Raw genomic sequence first — 21,503 nt, forward strand, 5'->3', positions numbered from 1 at the left:
AGGGAAGAGCTGAGAATCTTGACTCCATGTTTCAGAAGGCTTATTTTTTATTTTATGATATATATTATATTAAAAGAAAGTGATATATTAAAACTATACTAAAATAATAGAAGAAAGGATTTCATCAGAAGGCAATAGAAAGGAATGATAATAAAATCCTGTGACTGCTCCCAGCCTCGACACAGGTGGCTGTCATTGGTCACCAAGCAAAGACAATTTCACATGCTGGGTAAACAATCCTCCAAATCATTTCAGGATACTGAAGATACAAAGCTCAGAATGTCTGAAAGCCAAGAGTCAGCCAGAGCTCCTTAGCCCTGGACAAATGGGGCCTCACCACCCTAAAAAAAGAAAATTTCTTCATGATATCCCATTTAATCTCCCCTCTTTCAGTTTAAAGCCATCAACCCTTGTCCTAAGATGAGCTCCAGTCTGGACACTCTTCTGTCTAACCAGTTTATTGAGTTTTTCATGAAATTTACCTTTCTGTAAGGAAATAAGAAAAAATATCTGCCTAAACATTTACATGAAACTGTTGGAAATTGAATTTTTCTGAGAATGTGGTTCTTCTGTCAAATTCAGTTGAACTGACCCACAGCATTCAGGTTTGAAGGAGGAATAGAAAACATGGAGGAATAGAAAAATCAACATATTTCCATATATGTGATCATTTTTGCTGTTCTTAGGGTATTAAGAGCCCTTCAGCATCTTTCCACCCATTCCCACTGATGCTGTACAAAATTCCTGGCATTCCCACAGCTGCAGTTTATTGAGTTTCTCGTGAAACTTATATTTCTGTAAGGAATCAAGAACAAATCTCTGCCTAAAAACTCACATTAAACCGTTAGAAAATTAATTTTTCTGAGAATGTGGTTCTTCTGTCAAATTCAGTTGAACTGACCCACGGCATTCAGGTCTCAAGGGTACATGGATGACATAGAGGAACAGAAAAATCAATATATTTCCATATACGTGACCATATTATTTTCCTGTTCTAAGGGTTTAAAAGCCCTTCAGCATCTTTCCACCCATTCCCACTGATGCTGTACAAAATTCCTGGCTCTCCCACAGCTGCTCTGCAAAGGAAGAGTTCCTGGGAATTCCCAGAGCTACAGCCACTTGTGGATGAACAGTAAATTCATCATTCTGGGGGGGCAAACATTTGAAACTGAAAATACACAGTGAGAGCAAATGATTATTTTAAATGAGATGCAGTTTGTTCACCTGGTGTTTCTGAATGAGTTCAGACAAAATAAACAACGTATGATGGCCAAAAGGCTTGGATCTCACATATTTATGTTGCTGGAAGAGGTGCTAAAATGGACTTAGATTGAAATTACATGAGAATTTAATTGCTGTTACAGAGCAAATCTGTTATTTCTTTTATGTTTTTTAAATAATGGAGAAAATTATCATAACTAACAGAGACCTAATAACTAAAACCAGCTCAGCCAGAGGGCAGCAGGGAAAGGAACATTTTAATATCTCTGAGGAAGTGAAAACAACGTGCTACCCTTGAGCTTTAGCATGTCTCTAATCCTACCCAATCTCCATTTTGCATTATCAGTTATCTTGCAAGCCTTTAGCAAACAAGAAAGCATAAAGTAAATGCCTAAAAAACACTTTTATGTCAAATATAAAAAATGTTCAGATGTGGCTATTAGGGAAGAAAAACAACCAAATTGAAATATATGGACTTCCCCTGACCAAATATGAAATTATCAGTGGGTGAAATTGTTGACAAACTGTTGTAGAAGTCTTCAAACCCAAGGAAATCCTGGATTTAAGCCTAACTAACCCCTCAATAACACATTTTGATCACAGATTCTGAGCTTGAGAGAGACTGTGGGGCCAAAATCATTTGGAAAGAGGAGACGGCAGATAAAGTGTTTTCTTCTGCCTAAAACTCTTAGAGAATTAATATTCCCTTAGAGAATTTTTTGCACTCCAAAAGGAGACCACAGAACAAGAAAAGGGCACTGCAGAAATGCGTTATTGGGAAGGGCAGGAACAGTAAAATCCTTTATCACTCTGAAATCCTCCAGGGAAATCCAGATCCAGAGGAGGGTGGAAGGGTGAGGTCAGGCACTGAGCATGCACAAAGGTTGGGAAACCATCAAACTCCCCAGAACAAATTAAATCTGCCTCAAAGATGTTCCTTGAGACAATTTTCCCTCAACATATTGATTGGATTTACAGTCTAAACCATATTGATAGCAAAAAACCAAAAAAAAACCCCATAAAAACCATTGAAAAACCCAAACAAACAAACTCAAAAACCCCAAAAACCACAAGCATCTGGCATTTGTTTCTTTCTAAAAGAGCTGAGTAGTGTTAAAAAGTGTTCATTTCTATATTGTTTCTTGTTTGAAGAAAATAAGTATCTAGAACTCTTGGATGCAAAAAAAGGGGGAAAAGTGATTTAAATTGAGATTGGATTCTTTGAACTCTATTGGAAGTAATAATTCTGTGAAAGTACCACAGAATATTTTTTAAATGTTGTTCTGTGGGGAAAATATTTTTGCTGTTTTATTTAAAATAGATCTTCTTTGGGTTTGGGGTGTTTTTATGATGATTCTGAAGTATTTAATGGATGCATTTATAATATTTTTTTTTACTCCAGACACAAAGATCCATTGGCATCTGCCCTCACTCATACAAGAGCATACATTTAATATTGAATTTTAAAAATGTGTTCCTTGAACCAAGAGTAGTAAACAGCATTTGTGATAACCTTACAAACCTCCCTACCAGGATGAGTCACAAGATGCTGAAAATTCAAGACAATCAATTGGGCACGGGTGAGTTACAGTCATCTATTCCTGATGCACATAACATTTATTATACATGCTCAATAAAAATGAGATTTCTGAAAACTAAAGAGACCAAAGTTTAGTCTAAAATAAATTTTTAAGGGGCCTGCAATAAAGAAAGCATCAGGAGGATTTTAGGATGGGTTTTACCAATGTCTAGAAGCATCAGAAGAAAATTAATTATAGAAAAATCAAAATTATATATAAATATAATATTATATTATATATAATATAATATCAAATCAAAATAAATAAATATAAATATAAATATAAATACAATATTATATATATCAATATATATATATAAATATAATATTATATTATATATAATATAATATCAAATCAAAATTATATATAAATATAGATAAATATCTTCATCTGAGGCCCTGGCAGAGCTTGGCCAGAGAAGCTGTGGCTGATCCTGGATCCCTGGAAGTGTCCAAGGCCAGGTTGGACAGGGTTTGGAGCACCCTGGGATGGTGGAAGTTGTCCCTGCCCATGGCAAGGGTGGCACTGGATGGGCTTTAAGGTCACCTCCAACCCCAGCCATTCCTGGATTCTCTGATTCTAATCCAGATATCCAACATTTAGGGGGCTAATTATTGCTCTAAGTGAATTTCCTGACTTATTTAGGGGCAGAACTCAGCCCTAACACACACATAGGAAAGTTCAGAGGCAGCTCCGATTCATTCATGGTGTCCTTTTAGGCCAAACTGGCATGGAAGTAAAGGATCACAGAGATCATCAGATTTTGGTACAGATGGGATCCACAGCTCCAAAATCTGCACTTCCACATGTGGGAAATAAATCTGAGAGAAACACAACTCTCTTGTCAGGAGAACAAGTTTCCCAGGAGTGAGCAACTCACCCCTTGCCCAGGGAAACACAGGAGGGTTTGTGGGCTTGGGTTCTGTGCCCTGGGGATGGCAATGACAGGAACTTTAGGGTTTAGGGCTGGCAGGGCTTTCTGAGGGGTCTCACAGAGCTTAAACAGCCAGGCTGTTATTCCTTTGGACATCAATTTTGGGGCTTTTGTGGGTAAAATGGGTCTGACCAGATGTGCTTGGAGGAAAGCACTATATAAAGAGTTTTTTCCAGGAACATTGTGGAGTCTAAGATGACTTTCAACTACTCTAATTATTTTAAAAGTCACATCCACTCCCTTGGTAGAAAATTGGAAGATCTGCATGACAGGGAAGTGCCAGTTTGAGGTCAGGAGCAGAGCACATTGGAAGCCTGGCAAACTCTGCTTTCCCAGTCCCACAGCTGGGCTCAGACAATCTTTGGAAGTTTGGTCTGCAGAGTTTGTGGGGTGGGAGCCACTGAGCCCACCTGCTCCCCCAGGAAGGATTCCAGCACCATTCCCTGACCCCCAGGCAGGGCTCAGCCCCCTTCACTCTGAGGAGCACCAGGGTTCATTTCACAGATTGGGAAAAATCTCTTTATTGCAAGACCTGGTGAGAGGGGCAGGAGGGAATACAAGAGGCAAATCCCTAACAGAGGAATGGTGCTGTAAATGTGATTTTTTTCATATTTTTGCCCTCTCTTGCTGATTTTTTTTTGCTCCCTTTTCCCCCTCCTCTCCATGCAGCTTTGGTTCTGCATCACAGCTCTCTCCACAAGCTGCCTGCACAGGAAATCCTCCTGGGCTGCTGAGTCAGTAAACCCAAGGCATTGCAGGCAGCACTCTTGAAGTCTAGAGATTTGAAAACTATCCCTCCTCCAGGAGCTGGCTATTAACAGCTGAGCAACATGGAAAATCACTGATTCTGATTTTTTTAATTTATTTTTTTTATTACAGCCTCCTTTTTTAAGAACTCTTTCTAATGCCCCGTTTGTTATTTGACCGCTCATCCAACCCTCCTGCAAGCTCACGAATGCAAAAGCAGCAGGGAAGAAAAAAAAAAGTCACAATGATTAATGCCTTCAAATCAGTGTTGCCATCATTTTATTTGCCTCTCACAGAAATTATTGCTGCTTCCAGAGGGCAAAAAAAGGAACATTTTAATATAAAATAGGGCAACTGTTTTTTGCTTTGTTACCTGCTGCTTTGCATTTCTAAGACTGAGATACTTTGTCTGTCCAAAGGAAAGTTGTGGTAGATACCTGTGTTTGTTCACAGTGTTATGAACCATATTTGGGTAGAATATGTATATTTTCAGACTTTTTTGTCCCCCTGTCATTCATCTTTTGTGTAAATCAGCTTAAAAAGCTTAAACATCTTCAAAACAAGGCTGGACAGGGCTCTGAAAATCTTGGTCTATTGAGAGGTGTCCCTGCCCAAGACACCTGACCTTTCAGGTCCCTTCCAACAGAAACCATCCTATAATTCCATGAAAAACATTGCAACATTTTTACATTTTAACATTTACATTTCTTTAGCTTCTGCAATAATCCTGACTGGCACCTGAGGTGCCCAGGTGAGGTTACAGTTGGTGCACAGACAGAGCACCAACACAATATCCAGGGCTCCCACCACCTTCAGGAGTGTAAAAACACTGAATTTTCTCATAAAAAAATCCACAGAGAGTTAGAGATATGGCAGAAGGAATCCCACTCTCACTCTGGCACTCTCTGTAAGCTCCCACCCCACCTAACTGACATGGTAACAAACTTCTGGGACTTGGAATCCTAATTTTTGTGCCTCTGGAATGTTCTTGAAGTTGGTTGTTACCAAGGCCTCTGTGGTTTGGCCACGGTGATTTTCTCAGATGATTTTTTGTGATACCAGAATTCTGAACCTTCTCTCTGGCACTGTTTTACCCAGTATTACACATCCAAAGACTTTGTTTTTCTATTTTAAACAAGGCTTTTAAGAGGTTGCTATTTTCTCCAGATTGCCGCCAGCACCAGCTCCTCCTATCAAAATGGAAAAGCTCCAGCAGCATTAATGCCTTGGTTAGCTGAGCTTTCATCTCCTATGGAGAACATTCCCAGAGTCTCCAGGCTGTGTTTGTATATAAAATATTTCTCTTTTCTTTACATAAATAACAGGGAAGTCACATGCAGCTGTGCACTGTGTTTGAGAAACCTGCAGTCCTACAGAGAGCTTGACTTCTCTAACAGGGTTATGAGATGCTACAAATCACCAGGCAGGTAAACTCATTAAAAGCTCTCTCATTAAGCCCTGGAATGGAAAAAATGGTTTGCTTAAAGAGCAGAGACCAATCCAAGCTTTTATGTCTGTGCCTGAGGAGCCTCACGTTTGGGCTAGGCTTAAAAACATTGCAGGCTGGGAGAGAAACTTGTAGAATATTGTGTCTGAAATACACTGTGCCTCATCTTTTAAAAATAACAGAGGCTGGAAGGTGGATGGTTCTATTTGAAGGTAGCCTGGCACTGGGAGTGACAGCCAGGGATGAATAATGGAGGATTCAGAGAGTTCTCTGCTCTGTAGCCTCTACACACCCTGAGAAAATGGAGAAATATTCCCCCCTGCAGCAAACAGGGGCTGAGCAAACACTTCAGCTCCTCTCCTCAGCTCTTCATGAATTACTGAACTCTCATCAGATCCAGTTTCAGTCTCTGCTCTGTGAAGTGCTGCCTGCACATCCCAATCTGTGCTTGCCCACCTGACTCTCACTCAGAGATCACACTTCAGTGTTGTTACACAAGAGGCATCACTTGCACCTTCCCTTTTCCATATTTCTCTCTTTTTTTTTAAAAGGAGAACTTTCTTCCCAGCTGATCAAACATTACACAGAATATTTTGCCACTGGAAACATTTAAGTGTAGCAATATCAAATAGGTACCCACAAGAAATCCCAAGTATTAGGTGAAGAAATACATCAGATGGAATTATTCTGGACAGTTGGAACACCTGCATTGCAGTTACATTTAAAATTCAGTTCATACACCAAGCCAACTTTGTGAGTCATGAAACTCATTGTTTTCTCAAGTACATTTGGAACCAGACAAAGGAATGATGGTTTGGGATCCTTTCTTCTCCATAATTTTATAATGACTTTCGTTAATACTTTCCAATTTAAAAAAACCAACAACAACAGCACATAGCCCAGTGTTATCACAGATGAATGGAATGCAAAGTCAATCCAAATGCCAGTCAGAAAAATCAAAATGCCAAAAAAAAAAAAGACATCATGGAATTCTAGAAAAGTTTGAGTAGGAAGGGACCTCAAAGATCATCCAGTTCCAACCCCCTGCCATGGACAGGGACTCTTCCCCCTGTCCCAGGTTGTTCAGAGTTTCATCCAAAGCAAAGAATGGAAACTACTGGGAAGAGCTGAGACAGAAGAAATGGGTTAAACCAGCTAAAATAGCAACACAGGTATTTCAATCTAGGAAAGCACTTAAATGGCAGAAAAAAAGTAAAGCTCAAGAATTCCTCTGAAGGCCTTGAAGGCATCATGGTGCCTTCAGTCCTGAGGGGTTCATAGGTTAGGTTAATGCAGAGCAGCCTGAAAACTGAACCACCCTTGACTCTGAGGGTTAGAACTGCCTTAAAATGGTAATTTTTAATTATTTCTTAGCATATTATTTTCTTGTTGTCTGGTCAGAGCCTATAGTTGAAGCCACCTGGAATTTCCCGCCCATGCTTTGTTCTCTTTTTGTCTTTTCTTGATTTGTTTATGGATGTGGACATCAGTTTGGGGCTTTTGTGGGTAAAATGGGTCTGACCAGATGTGCTTGGAGGAAAGCAATACATAAACAGTTTTCTCCAGGAACATTGTGGAGTCTAAGATGATTTTCAATTACTCTAATTATTTTAAAAGTCACATCCACTCCCTTGGTAGAAAATTGGAAAATGTGCATGACAGGGAAGTGCCAGTTTGAGGTCAGGAGCAGAGCACATTACAGATGGCTCACAGGGAAAGGGTGTGCCCCAGTGGAGAGAAATGTGTTACCACAAGAACTGCAAAAGAATGACAGCAAGGGAAGAAACATAAATAACATTATATCATTCCTGAAATCTGGTCTGTGAAAAGAAATGTAGGGATTTCATGTGAAATGAATACTTATACACAAATCATTGTGTAATCTCTGTGGTGAGCGAGCACACAAATTCATGTGTGTTAAATGGTTAACTTTAATGTCTGGATTCCTGCAAAAGACTGCAGTAAAACCTTATGAAGAAGATCACAAACTTTGCAGAAGCAGCAAAAAAACCCAGGTTTTTTTTTCTTATGAGCTCTGGTTTGCTATTTGGTATTTCATTAAGAACTGTTCTTTCCACAAGCTGGAGCTGATCACTAATTATCCAGCTCAGCAACCACAGTTATGTCCTGAAACGTGAGCAATTGGGAATTTGCTGTCCTTCTCCATCTGCCAGGAAGGTCACCCATCTGAGAGCTCAAGAGATTTGTTCATTTATTTCCCTTAATTAAAAACTGTTCACCTCTAAATAACAAGACACCTTTCAAGGGTCTCGAGCTGAGCACCAAAAATCTTGAAATATTGAAGGCTGTTGGTCATTTAACAAAAATGCCTTTTGTCTTTTGATCATTTAATTGGTTTGGTTGCAGTCTGTAAAATATGCTTGCATGGCCAGGAATTCAGCTTTCCAGTTTCTCCCAGGGCAGGATCCATGTCATCAACATTTCTATGTCCAAAACCAGCATCTGAATTGGAGCTAAACTCCTTTTATACTCAGGAATCTCCCAGTGCTTAAATCAGGTTAAATTTGGGGGTTTCCCCCCCTCCCCATTAGCTTAGATGAAGTTCACAGTAGTATTTTTAGAGATGTATTATAAAAATTAAACATACTCAGTTTTCAATAAGTGAGCATTTCTACCTGAGCAGGAAATCTAAGGAAGAGTCACAGGAGCCATGCTCTAGATAAAAATTCCAAGGCCATATATTTATATGTAAAGGACTGGATTATTTGAATGAACACAGCTATGGTACCAGTTCCAACCCAATTCTAAAGAATTTAGCTGAATTATGCCACATTTCAGATGTGCAGTGAAATGGACTCTAAATAAGAGCCAGAAGGAAATAAAATATATTTTTGTGTGCCAAAGTAAAACCAAGTTCTCTGTGCTGCCTGTATGCATGGTAGAAGACAGGCCACATAATCGATACACAAGAGCAAAAAACTCTGCAAAAACTGCTAAAAGATGCTCTGGTCACACCATCATCACAATAAACAGCTGTCATTTAAAAATAAAACCAACTAAATGTCATGAATTCTTTCAAATAATGACTATTGAAGCGCACAAATGTGAAAATATTCTGTGTATTAGGCAAGTGCAAAGCGTTTGCATGGAAGTTGTAGAAGGGTCTTTAGGGGAATGAGCTGGAGGATTGAAATCCTGGTGCTGTTTGTCACTGAATCCCAGTGAGCAATGCTCCTGGAGAAGAGCTGAAAAGCACATTTGTGAGCAATGGTTTAACACAGAATTGTGCTGAGTGCAACAAGAGGTTATTGCAGGGCTTGTGTATGACTCCTCACAGCTACAAAGGGAAAAAAAAAATCTTTTTTCAGTGGGTTTGTGGCTGTTTTGTGAGGAGAGGTGCAGTCACTGTGTGTGGGGACAATGGAGAGGGAGAGTTACAATTCCCAGATGTGTCAACACAGAGTTATTAATGGAAGAGCATGTTGTTTAGCAAGTAAAGACTTGTGGGGAAAATTAATCCCTGTCATCTTCATAAAGAGTTGAATATCTTCAGAAAGATGATGGATGACTTTAAGTGCCTTTAGTATCTTTAGAGTCCCATTTGTATTTTTTCTTCAAATTGCTCCTCTGAAAATGAAGGCCTCCAAAAGCACTGCCTGGAATATCTCAAGGTTTAAGTTTCATAGTGGGGGATGAAGGGAATATTTAATTTTATCACTCTGTCTGGAAAAAAAGATATTTTTAAATCAATGGATTTGAAACAGAAGACACATTGTTTTTGTTTTTTTGTTTTTTTGGGTTTTTTTCTAATTATTACTTTATTTTATTTTGAATCTTGGTTAAAAACAGTGAACAAATGCCCTCAAGGGATGGACTTGCCCTTCTAGGGATGAGCAATAATCACAGTCCTAATTCATTAACAAAGGAGGCTGGAAAAGTCTTAACCCAAACTATGAGACCACCCAGAAAAATCCAGAATCAGTGGCAGCAGCAGATCCTTCTCTCTTGGCACGTGCTGGCCTGGAGAACATGGATGTACATCAGAACAATGCAAATAAAATCATTTTTCCTTACCACAGGAAGCAATGCGAGGCTGAAGAAGCAGACCTTCCAGTTGATGGCCATTTTCTCTCCTAATTTTGGACAAGTTTTGCTCATGAACACTGAGATTAGGACTGAAGCACAGGCTCTGTTGATATTTTGAGGTCTTCACATCAAGATCTCTGCAACAAAAGAGGAAAATTATTATAAATATGTAAACCATGGAGAGAATGAAACAGAAATGGACAGAAAACAGAGAACCCAACACTTGAACTGCAAGTGGCACTTATAAGAGATCAACCAGGCTTTTGCAGATTTTAAAGGTGGTCTTGGATATTTAATTTAAAGGCAAAGGACTTGGTGTGATCAGTAATTTGTGTCAAAGAAATGCTGGAACAGGTTCTGTTAGCTGCAAACACCTAAATTGTACCCAGGGGAGGAGAAAGGGTGAATTATTTTGAACAAGAAAAAAAAGACCTGTCTGAAGTTGTGGTTTGCACTTCATGATCTTCAGGAGCGTCTTAAAAGCAAAATTGTCTGGGGGGTTTTTAGGGGTCTGGCTTCCAAGAGAGGTTGTCCAGATAACAAAATCCATCGCCAGACTTGTTAACAACCTGCTAATAATCTTGTTAATAACCTTTCTGAGAACTTGGCAGTAGGGGGGCAAAAGAATGAATTGTAGTCTCAGGCTAAGGATTCATCCAGGACATAATCAGGAATGATTTATATGAACAACAGTGTCACCCATATCTGTGATTTCCATTGCTTGGCCTCTGCCCTGAAAGAATTGAGGACTGGGGGGAATGTGATTTAAGATTTGGATTTATTTCTCATTATCCTACTTTGATTTGTAAAGGAATGACTTGTTAAATAACTTTAGAACCAAAGGACATTCAAGTTTTACACAGACTGCAACACGCTGCCAGGACATCACCATTTAGAAAGGAGAGAGTCTTTCAATTAAAAAATAAAAGAGGAAAATTAATCTCTCTCTAAGTTTTGGGAGAACGATGATTCATGAAATTCACTCTAAACTGATCTGCTTTCTTCTATCCTCACTTGATCAGTCACTCACGCTCTGTTCTGGCACTGAATTTAATTACTTAACTGTATTTCTGATGGTTTATCAAATAATGAGCAATTGATAAGATCTCAGCCGAGGAGGACAGCAAACATCCCTGGTGACATTCAGCCATGAGGACTTGGAATTCCATTAACAGCAGCAAGACAAAACCAGACAGATGCATTAACAGCCACTGGATTTGAAATTATTCCCTGAACATTTGCACTCCTGCGTGCAGCTCAGTCCAGAAACACCAGAGAGGGGTGGGGAGGTTGGATTCTATCCCTTCATTCTGTAATGCATCAGGAAATGATCAAAATGCAGTGGAAGGGTGGGAGATGCCTGCCTAGGAGATGGACACATACAGATGCCCTGGGTAAAAGGGGTGGCCTTTAGAACACCTCTTACTTTTTAACCTGGCAACCCCTAGGTTGGAAAAGTGGAGCGTGGCTGTTTTCTGTCTTGTCTGAGTGTCAAAGGAGCCTCCAAAGAGACAACAAGAACATCTGCAAACCATTCCATGGCTTTTCTCTCATATATTGCAGGGAAAATTAAAGACTCTGCTTAATTTTTTGCCTTCAAGGTAGTCATGGAAACCTGCACCAAATACTGGGCTGAGACCTTCGTGTCATCCAGGGAGACTGGAGTGTTTATTAGGGAATAACAGCTACCAGAACTTCTGCCCTGGACATGCAGCAGAACCTTTCATGCTGTTGAGCTGTTCCTGGCATGTATATTATACATACATTCAGAGTCCACCTGTTACTAATTAAGTGCTACTTATCTCTATTATCAATTAAAGGGTAGTTAGCTGTATCACCAATTAAAGCCCAGCTACCTCCCCAATAACTACTATCACCCATGTTATACTAGAAAAATAAACTTTTTAAAAATATATAGTATTGATATATATAGTATAAATATATATACTATATATATACATACTATATATATATACTATATATAAATATATAGTATTGATATTGATATAAATATATAGTATTGATGTTGCTCTCAATAGCATATTATATCAATATAGTATTGATATATATATATTGATATATATCAATACTATATTGATATAATATGCTATTGAGAGCAATATATATCAATACTATATTGATATAATATGCTATTGATATATATCTATATACTATATCGATATAATATGCTATTGAGAAAAAGAAATAATTATATCAGTAATTGATATGATTCTCAGTATTGAGAAATAGAAACTCAGTACTGAGAAAAAGAAATAATTATATCAGTATTGAACTTGGAAGGGAAGCTTGAATTATTATATTTTCTTCTGATGTCACTGGTTGATAAATCCCATAATTTCATTACTGATGCTTCATGTGGTTGTTTTATCTGCATCTGCCACTGTAATTAAAATTAGTGAAGTCAGAAGAGCCAATAACAGAGGGGTTGCACCTTTCAGCTGGGGATAAACAGTTCCTCAAAATAATCTTCAGTTATCTCTGGTGCAACAGAAGGGCTCTAGAAGTGTCTGAGACTCTGAAAATCAGCTGATTGTTGCTAAAACAGAATGGGTTTCAGGGGTTTGTTTCAAGCATGACTGATATACATGAAGAAGAAAAAAGAAAGAGAACATTGTTCTGGTCACCTAGTGACTTAAGAAAATAATTCATCCCCTCTGAAGGTGAATTTGTCCCCTGGAAACACTTTCAGTGCCACAGCAGATTCTTTATGAAAGCATCTGAGTTGCTTCAAGGGCAGGCTGGAAAAGCTCTGACAAAACTTGTTCTGCTGCAAGCTCCCATTTCTTTCTCCATCTAAAAAGGTCTCTGCAGGCTGGTGAGGACAATTCCTCCATGAGAAGCCCACAAGCGCCAAGTGCACAATCTGATGTCAATAATGAACAAAACCACACAGTGAGACCTTTCTAGTACAATGGGACTACTCCCAGGAAGGCATAAAAAGGGAATAAATAATTCCTCAAAAGGACAAAAAGTCCAAAAGGATCAAATATGGGTGAAGTTGTTATACAGTGTCACAGAGCACACCCACTGGATGAATGAAGTTGAGGAAAATTTCTGATGAATGAAAGAGGATTTTTTGTGGCTTTCCAAGGCAGTTATGAGCTTTTACTGAGATCTCACCCAACATGAACCACCTGGTCTGCTGGGCTCTTGCTGTGGTCCTCTGGGATGTGCGCCAGTGCTTTGAAAGGAAACCAACACATTTCAAAGCTGGCCCACAATGGTTTAGGCCAGGGATGATCCAATGGGAATTCATCACTTAATTCATCTCACTTCAGTGTCCAGGGCCTTCCACCCCCTTCCTCATCCTCTTCCTGCCCCACAACCAAGCTCCTGCCCAGGTGAGAAAATCTGAAAGCTTCTGACAACGTGCAGGAGAAATTGAGGTTTTGCAGGCTGAATACATTTCAGAAAAGTCAACCACCCCATGCACAGTTGCTCCAATGCTTCTTAGAGACATGAAGAAGATTTCCCTATGAAGAATCAACACAGGTGGATAATTACTGGGTGCAAAATATATGAACAGGTGATTATGTAATCCTAGAATGGTTTGGGGTTGGAAGGAACCTTAAAGATCATCATTCCAACCTCCTGCCATGGACTGGACCAACATCCACTAGAGCAGATTTCTGGCCTTGGACACCACAACTTCTCTGGGCAACCCGCTCCAGTGCCTCCCCAACATCACAGTAAAGAAATTCTTCCTAATATCTGATCTCAATCTACCCTCCTTCAATTTAAGGCCACTCCCCCTTGGACTTTCATGACACAAAAAGTTCCTTTCCAGACTTCTTTTAAGCTGGTGCCCTGAGGTCTCCCTGGATCCTTCTCTCCTCCAGGATGAGCAGTCCCAACTCTCAGCCTGAATTCACAGGTGTTCCAGCCCCCTGACCAGCTCTCCTGAGGGCTGGAACACTTCTCATTATGCACCCAATATTTTTCTATCTTTAGGCTCTTAGTAACACACTGCATTTTATGATTTCCCTCCTGTAAGTTCCTAAATGTGCTATTCCAGCTACACCATTTATTAAAAAGGCACAGTGCCCCTTCCTCACGTTTCTGCTCACCAGCAATGAACAGAATTAGGAAATCAACCCCTCAGTGACCTAGGACATGTCTCCTAATTTTAGAAACCTGGGAGAGACATCCTCACACATGAGCTCATTGTCAAGTTTCCATTTTTATCAACAGAGAGAAGCAGACATGTGAAGGAAGTGTTTTGTCTGACCTATTTTAACCATCTCCTTTAAACTTCCAGCTCCTCTCCCAGAGTGTAAAGGAATTCTGAGCAGCCAGCTTGTTTGTTGACATCTACCCTGTGGGTATCTAAATCTGGGCAGAATAATCCCCCCTCCAGTCTGGAATACATGGATCAGCAATATGAAACCAAAACCAGTGAAGTTTCACCTACCACAAAGGATTGAGAAGGAATGGGATTGTTTTGGGTGTCAATAAATTGATGCTGATATGTTTAAGGCCACAGAAAAGCTAAAAGAAGATTTAATACCAGACAGCAAGAGCTCTAAAGCTTTCCATGGAAAATACTCCCCAAAGAGCAACCCTACTAAGGCAAAGGAAAAGAACACCACGATCTTTCCACTATCTTTAATAGAGTAGTTATTATTTCTTGAAGTTTAAATATTTTGGGTGGATTTTTTTTTTACCTACTTTCTAGATTTGCTGAAATTAAAGCTTCTTCATGGGGTCACAGCAGCCAAGGGTCTGACTCTACTTTCTTTTATAATCCAAGACTTTTATTCTCCATTTATGTACTTAATTGGGGAAGTCCCTCAAGTCCTTGTCCCCACTCACCAAGTCTGTTGTCAATGACAAAACAGGACTCAAAGGGTCATTACATCAGGAGGTCTAAGATGTATTTGGACACCTAAGCTCTCATTTGCATATGAAAGTCTCAGCATCTGCAGTTTACAATTTCCTACTTTTGAAATCACACCTTTATCTTCACTTTTAGAAAGGGAGTTCTAGTAAAATTTACAGGTGTCTTCTCAGTTTTATGCAAGGAAAAAAAAATACCAAAATCCTATCCCTCCAGAAAGTAAAAGGATTATAACTGAGTATTGCTAACAGACTTGGATATTCATTAACTAGGCATATTCTTATATGCCTAAGCCAGGCAGCAGCTGAATCCAAGTCGTAGACTTTAAAAAGGGATTTACTGCTACAAAGGACAAAACTTTTTTTCAGCTGCACATGAATGTCTTGAGGGTCTCAGGCAAAAATGGCACACCTTTGCCTGAAAGGGTTGTCCACAAAAAACATGGAATTTTTTCACAGCATGGTCCACAAGGAGGGATGCAGGCTGCCCATTATTCTAACATGTGAGCTGGTGTGGGAATCACAGGCTGAAAAATATCCATTCATGACAGATATATTCAGGCAGACCCTGCTGGTATCCAGTTTTTTCACTGTGCAGGAAAATTGCTCCTTAAGAAAACAACATTTAAAAGGGAACTGATACAGCACTTAAACCATTTTGCATAGATATATTTGAAAGAAATAGATTCAGCTGCTGCCTAGGCATATAAGAATATGCCTAGTTAATGAAGTCTGTTAGCAATACTCAGTTATAATCCTTTTACTTTCTGGAGGAATAGGATTTTGGTATTTTTTTCCTTGCATAAAACTGAGAAGACACCTGCAAATTTTACTAGAACTCCCTTTCTAAAAGTAAAGATAAAGGTGTGATTACAAAAGTAGGAAATTGTAAACTGCAGATGCTGAAACTCGTATATGCAAATGAGAGCTTAGGTGTCTAAATATTTCTCTATGAAGTAGAATTATCAATTTCATTTACTTCCACAAAGACTTGTGTAAGAAATAAATCAAAGCAATGTGGTTTTGCAAGAAGAATGACTGCTGAAGAGGATTCACAGAACTGGGGGTAGGAAGGACCTCTGCAGATTGCCCAGCCCAACAGCAGGTTATTCAAAACCCATTCTCAATCAGTTTCTGAATATCTCAAATGTTGGGACTCAACAATGTATCTGATCAACCTCTTTTAGTATTTGACCATTCTAGCAAGAACAAAGTGTTACCTTACAGCTGAATTTCCTGTGTGTCTGTGCTTGCTGCCTCTTGTCAGCACAGAGAAGAGCCTGGGTCCATCTCCTTTGCACCCTCTCATTAGGGATTTCTACATATTGATAAAATCCCCCCAAATCTCTTGCTGTAATTCCTTAATAATCTTTGTAGCTCCTCACAGAACCCACTGTGCTCATTCTCTCAGCAGCCCAGCCCTGGACCAGGCACTCCAGGGCTGAGAGAGAGGAATTATCACCTCCCTTGACGTGCTGCCAAGGCTCTTCCTCGTGCAGCCGATGATGCTTTTGGATTTCATCGCTGCAAGGCCACTTTGCAGTGATGAAATGTGGCTCAGGATCCACTCTGTGTCCACCCAGAGCTTTAGGTCCTTCTCTGCAGAACTGATTCCCAGCAGCTGATTCCCAGCCTGCCCTTGTGCATGGAATTATTCCTCTCCCAGTGCGGGGCATGCATGTCTTGTTCTTTTTCGTCTTTCTGCCTATTTCTCAAACCTCTCTGTGCAGGACTTTGCATGCCTTGTTCTTTTTCATCTTTCTGCCTATTTCTCAAACTTCCCTGGTTCCCTCTGAGCAGCAGAACAATCAACCTCTTGGTCAATCAGCCACTCTTCTTAAATTTGTGTAACCTTCAACCTTGTTGCAGGTGCACTCTGTCCCATCATCCTGACCATTAGTGAAGGCATGAACCAGCATTGCCACATCAAAAAGACCTTTATAGTTCAGCCCAGCCTGCCCAGGTTCTCCCTACAGCCAGTGGAGATGTAGGTAAGCTCAGGGAGCAATTTCTATATCCTAAATGCTTTAAGGCCGGGTTGGATGGGGATTGAAGGGACCAGGTCCAGTGGAAAGTGCCCCTGCCATGGCAGGGGCTTGGGCTGGGTGACTTTGGAAAGGTCCCTTCTCTCAAACCATTCTATGGTTTTATGACACTATGCCTAATTCTAGACAAAGTGAATCACTGCTTTGCAAAAACCAATTTTCTTTTCCTCTGTTTGTTCAGGCCTGATGAGGGCAAACACAGAAAATTCCATTCCCAAAGTTTAAGACACTAAAGCATTAATGGTAAGCAAAACAGAGTCCTGACTTGCCTCTCTGTTGCAGCCTTTTCTTTCAGTATTATCTTAGTTCCTTTTATTAACACAGCCTAATAACTTCCATGTATTTTTCACTTCAGCTGTCCCCCATTACAATTTTGGTGGAGTGTTGGTTTTTTTTTTTTTTTTTTAATTATTTTCCTTTGAGTGGTTTCAATTAAATTGAAATTCCCTGAAGATATGAGCATTATAATTTGTCCCTACAAAGTACACTCTTTATCACTTCTGTGTAACCTGACAGCTCCTGCATTTTGTAGTCCTCTAGTTTTATAGAATTTTCCTAACATATAAAATAAAAAAAAACCTATCTAAAGCTATTCCAAAACAGATTTTAATAAGTGTTGCTCAGCCAATTCAAGAAAGATATTCAAATTTACACTATATGAAGATTTGATTAATTTCTTGAATATCTGCAAATTATCAAAACCTCTTTTAAAGTCCTAATCCTCTATATCTCATTCCTTCCTAGATGTGGTCATAAAGGCCAGCCTTTCCTGAGCTTTGAAAGCTTATGCTTTTCTGGGACATACGTATAAAACTAAACAAGACTTGACACATTTTTACAACAAACTCCATTTAAAATGCCTGAATTTTATAAATAAAATAAATTCTCACAATGTAACAATTCTTCTCCTTCATGTTATGCTGCTTCACCAGTACAGATATGATGAAACATTGAAAGTTAATGACATCTGAGTTCTGGATATCTGAGTATTTTGACATTGTAATAACTTTGAATGTCTGTTTGATGGAGGTGCTGCTTCAGGCTCTCTGAAAATTCAAGTGGACACGAGTGGATCATGCATCCAGAGGTCAAGATTTTCTAGCTTATCTTTGCAGCGATGGACTCATGATAGCAAAGGCTATGGAATCCAATTCATCCCTCCCTGGGCACAGAATTGCTTTTCTTGGCAGGTCTCCTACGTAACACCATCAATAAAATTCTTGCCTTGATTGGCATTATTTTCCCTATTGCACTATCCATCAGATTTATTGTGCCCTTATGTTATTGATGTCCCCAGAGGCCTGGTGAGATGACAAAACTCCTTAACTAAAGACTCCAATGCAGGGAAATATAACTGCAAACTACCACACATTCAGGAAGCATTAGGCAAAGCAAAAAAAAAAAAAAAGAACACAAAACCATGTGAGAAGATTCCCTTTTCACAGCAGATCAATTATCCTTTTTAAGCATCTGTGGTATATGTGATACTTCATTGCTAATATGAAATTAATACTGGGATCATAAAGATAATGATGTGCTGCTCCATTCCAGCAGGGCTTTAAGTGCTGCTTGGCTAGGAATTCAGAATTATTACTCCACAACCAGGAAAACACATTCTCTACCCAGCATATCAATGTTTTGCAACAGCTCCTTGATTAATTTGCTTTCTTTGACTGGTGGTGTGCGTTTCCTTCCCTGGCTGTAGGTGTAAATGTTGGTTTTGATGATCACACAGGAGGTTGGAAGTGCTGTAACCTGTCCATCAGGCTCTGCTTTGAACCTGCCCAGCACATGTGGAGCAGATATCTCTCCAGAGATATTTCCAGATATATCTGGAGATATCTCTCCAGAGATATTTCCTCTGTCTCTCCAAGCAGAGGAAAGAGTAAGAGCAGAGCAAAAAGTGCAGCTCTGGACCAGAGCCTTTTATTCCCATTGTCTCTGAGGATCTTCCCAAGTGCAGTACTTGGATAGTGCCTTCAAAACAATTCCTTAACTCAAAATATTCTGTTTATCAGAGTGTGATGCCACTGTTAACACCCTCAATTAGCCCTCTTGATGTGCTGAGCTGTTATCTCAAGATCAAACTGTCATGATAAAGCCTCCATTGCTCCCCAGACCTGAGGCTCCATGCAAGGTGCTCTCAGCTGTGAGGAAATGCCAAGGGTACCTTTAACAAAACTTTTTACTCTTTATTTAGCATGGGCAGACTCCACAGGAGTTTTCCTGTAGCTGGTGATGGACCCAAGGGCAAGACTCCAGCCTTGGAGCTCCAGCAACAGCACCACAAACTCTTATCACCCCTGGGAAACAAGACAACCCTTCCTGGTTCAGAGCAGGAAAAAGTAATAAAATAGGAAATGGTTTGGAAGGTGGTGAATACAATAAGCAACTGATTGTATTTCCTGATGCCAAAGGAATAAATACAAGATGGTGTGACTGACACCAGTCTGATACAACCTTGGCATTGAGAAAAGGGTGCTTGGGAGTGTGGAAAAACTGCCAAGTTGTTCAGAGAGGAGGATCAGACAATCCTTCCTTGCCTCAGGTGTACAATTCCTTGCCATTTTCCAGTGCAAAGTCAGAGGCATTCTGAACACAACAGCTTGGACTTCACTGAGCATTCTGAGCTGGCAGTGTGTGGTGAGGGCCCAGATGAACATCCACGCTCCTTCATCCACTTTTAATCAACATCAAAAGTTTTCATGGGCCAAACTCCATGAAAACTCCTTTTTCAGCCCACCTTGAAAAAGGGACAGGCATAATGTGTTTCCCAACTTCTCACTGGGTAGGGAAAAAGATACCTCTACTATTGTGATTCCTCAAGCAAATATTGTGAAGGAAACGTATCCCAGAGCAGGCCTGGGGCTACAATCCTGTCTCTTCCATCACTAGGGAGGTGAAAATCCCTTTTTTCTGTTTTAACAGTTTCACTCTTCTCTACTACACTGAAACACAAGGTTAAGACACTGCATGAGCACTTGGAAACTGTGTAATTTTTTCCCCTCCACGTTTCCTATTGTCCTCCTTTCCTATTGCATTTCTGACAGCCTGGGCTCCCAGCTGTGTCCCATATTGTGCTTAATAAACTCATTACGTTTGGACATTATTAGGACCTTCCACAGCACGTGTTCTTGCAACAACAGGGATGGAATCCAAGGCACATAAATGTGGCTGTCTGAAAGGGAACCATCTCTATCCACTCTGGCTCCTCTCAGCTGATTCCACAGTGGATGGAAAATGAGTGATTGCCCTCAGCAGCACATGGCTTTGCCTTGCTCCTGGACAATGTGCTACTCATCTTGGCAAACAGAGGGGTAATAAAGCACAAAATCACTTTGATTAGCTCAGGAGAGCCTGTGTGGAATAGGCACAGCCCTGAGAATGGCAGAAGTATCAAACTAAAGAGGAAGGAAAGCGATTGAAATCAAAGTCACTGTTGGGTCAAGAGGTTAAGCTGGGAATTGGATGAGCACTTTGGACCATCAGCAGAAAAAAGACCTGAAAGTGCCTTCCAGAGAGAAGAGGAAAGTAAAAATAAACTTAAAATTTTGAGAGGACTCCATGTAATGTGAATACTTTGCAAACCAATTTCTCTGTCACGTGAAGACACTGCAGATACAGATTAATAGAGATTCCCAACCACACGGCTCTGCCTCAGAGCTGGATCCCACCTTTCACCTGAAAGCACGGAGTAAACTCATGTCTCTGCAATGAGAAAAACTTTGATGAAGAAAATTGCATCCCTGGAGGTGTTTCAAGGGTGTGTGGATGTGGCACTTGAGGACAGGGGTTAGTGATGGACCTGGTGATGCTGAGTTAATGGTTGGACTCGATGATCTTGGAGATCTTTTCCAGACTAAAAGATTCTATGATTCTAAAAGCTCTGACACAAATGGCAGTCATAGCCTGACACAGAAAGAAATGAGTCTAGAGAAAATATTGTCTAGAGAAAAGAGTCCAGAGAAAATTTTTTCTCCTTTCCTCCTTTCTTTTTCTTTCTCTTTCTTTTCTTTCTTTTCTTTCTTTCTTTCTTTCTTTCTTTCTTTCTTTCTTTCTTTCTTTCTTTCTTTCTTTCTTTCTTTCTTTCTTTCTTTTCTTTCTTTCTCTCTCTCCTTCTTTTTCTTTTTCCTTCCTTCCTTCCTTCCTTCCTTCCTTCCTTCCTTCCTTCCTTCCTTCCTTCCTTCCTTCCTTCCTTCCTCCAGATAATAATTCAGCTTAATTCATACACCACCAATTCACTAATATTATGAATAAAGTAGCTTTATCTCTTCTAGAAAAAAAAAAAAAGGGCAAATATAAATGAACAGAAGTGATTCATTTCCATGCAATCATCTTTTCAGCCAGTGACTACCTCTATATTCATCTTCATTATCTGCTCATGGCTCTCCATAGGAGAGTTCTAGAAGATGAGCTGGCCCTATGGTGCTCTATAGGGTGGCAGAATATGGCCCTAAGATCAGAACAATGCAGGACCAAAACAATTTCATATGAACACACACACACAGATATGCAAGTACATGCAGAACTCATTGGCCAATAAATGATGTGTTCTCTTGCGTTATCAATTCTAGAGGTGTCAAAAAAACCCCAAAAGAAACTCATCAAAACACAACTAGAAGATG

The 21,503-nt window shown here is 39.9% G+C and overlaps 1 protein-coding gene across 12 annotated transcripts in view; it reads right to left on the reverse strand.

Annotated features, from left to right (window-relative positions):
- Positions 1-21,503, reverse strand: part of LOC139590766 (pituitary adenylate cyclase-activating polypeptide type I receptor-like) — a 154,497-nt gene that overhangs the window by 111,451 nt on the left and 21,543 nt on the right. For all 12 annotated transcript variants that reach the window (XM_071428478.1, XM_071428484.1, XM_071428483.1 and 9 more), the window contains one exon: positions 9,965-10,113. In XM_071428478.1, the coding sequence (XP_071284579.1) occupies positions 9,965-10,048 (84 nt within the window). In that variant the 5' untranslated portion in view covers positions 10,049-10,113. The remainder of the gene's footprint in view (positions 1-9,964; positions 10,114-21,503) is intronic.

This window comes from Agelaius tricolor, unplaced genomic scaffold (genome assembly GCF_023055355.1).
Source record: "Agelaius tricolor isolate 1412-34295 unplaced genomic scaffold, bAgeTri1.0.p SCAF_6, whole genome shotgun sequence".
Lineage (NCBI taxonomy): Eukaryota > Metazoa > Chordata > Aves > Passeriformes > Icteridae > Agelaius > Agelaius tricolor.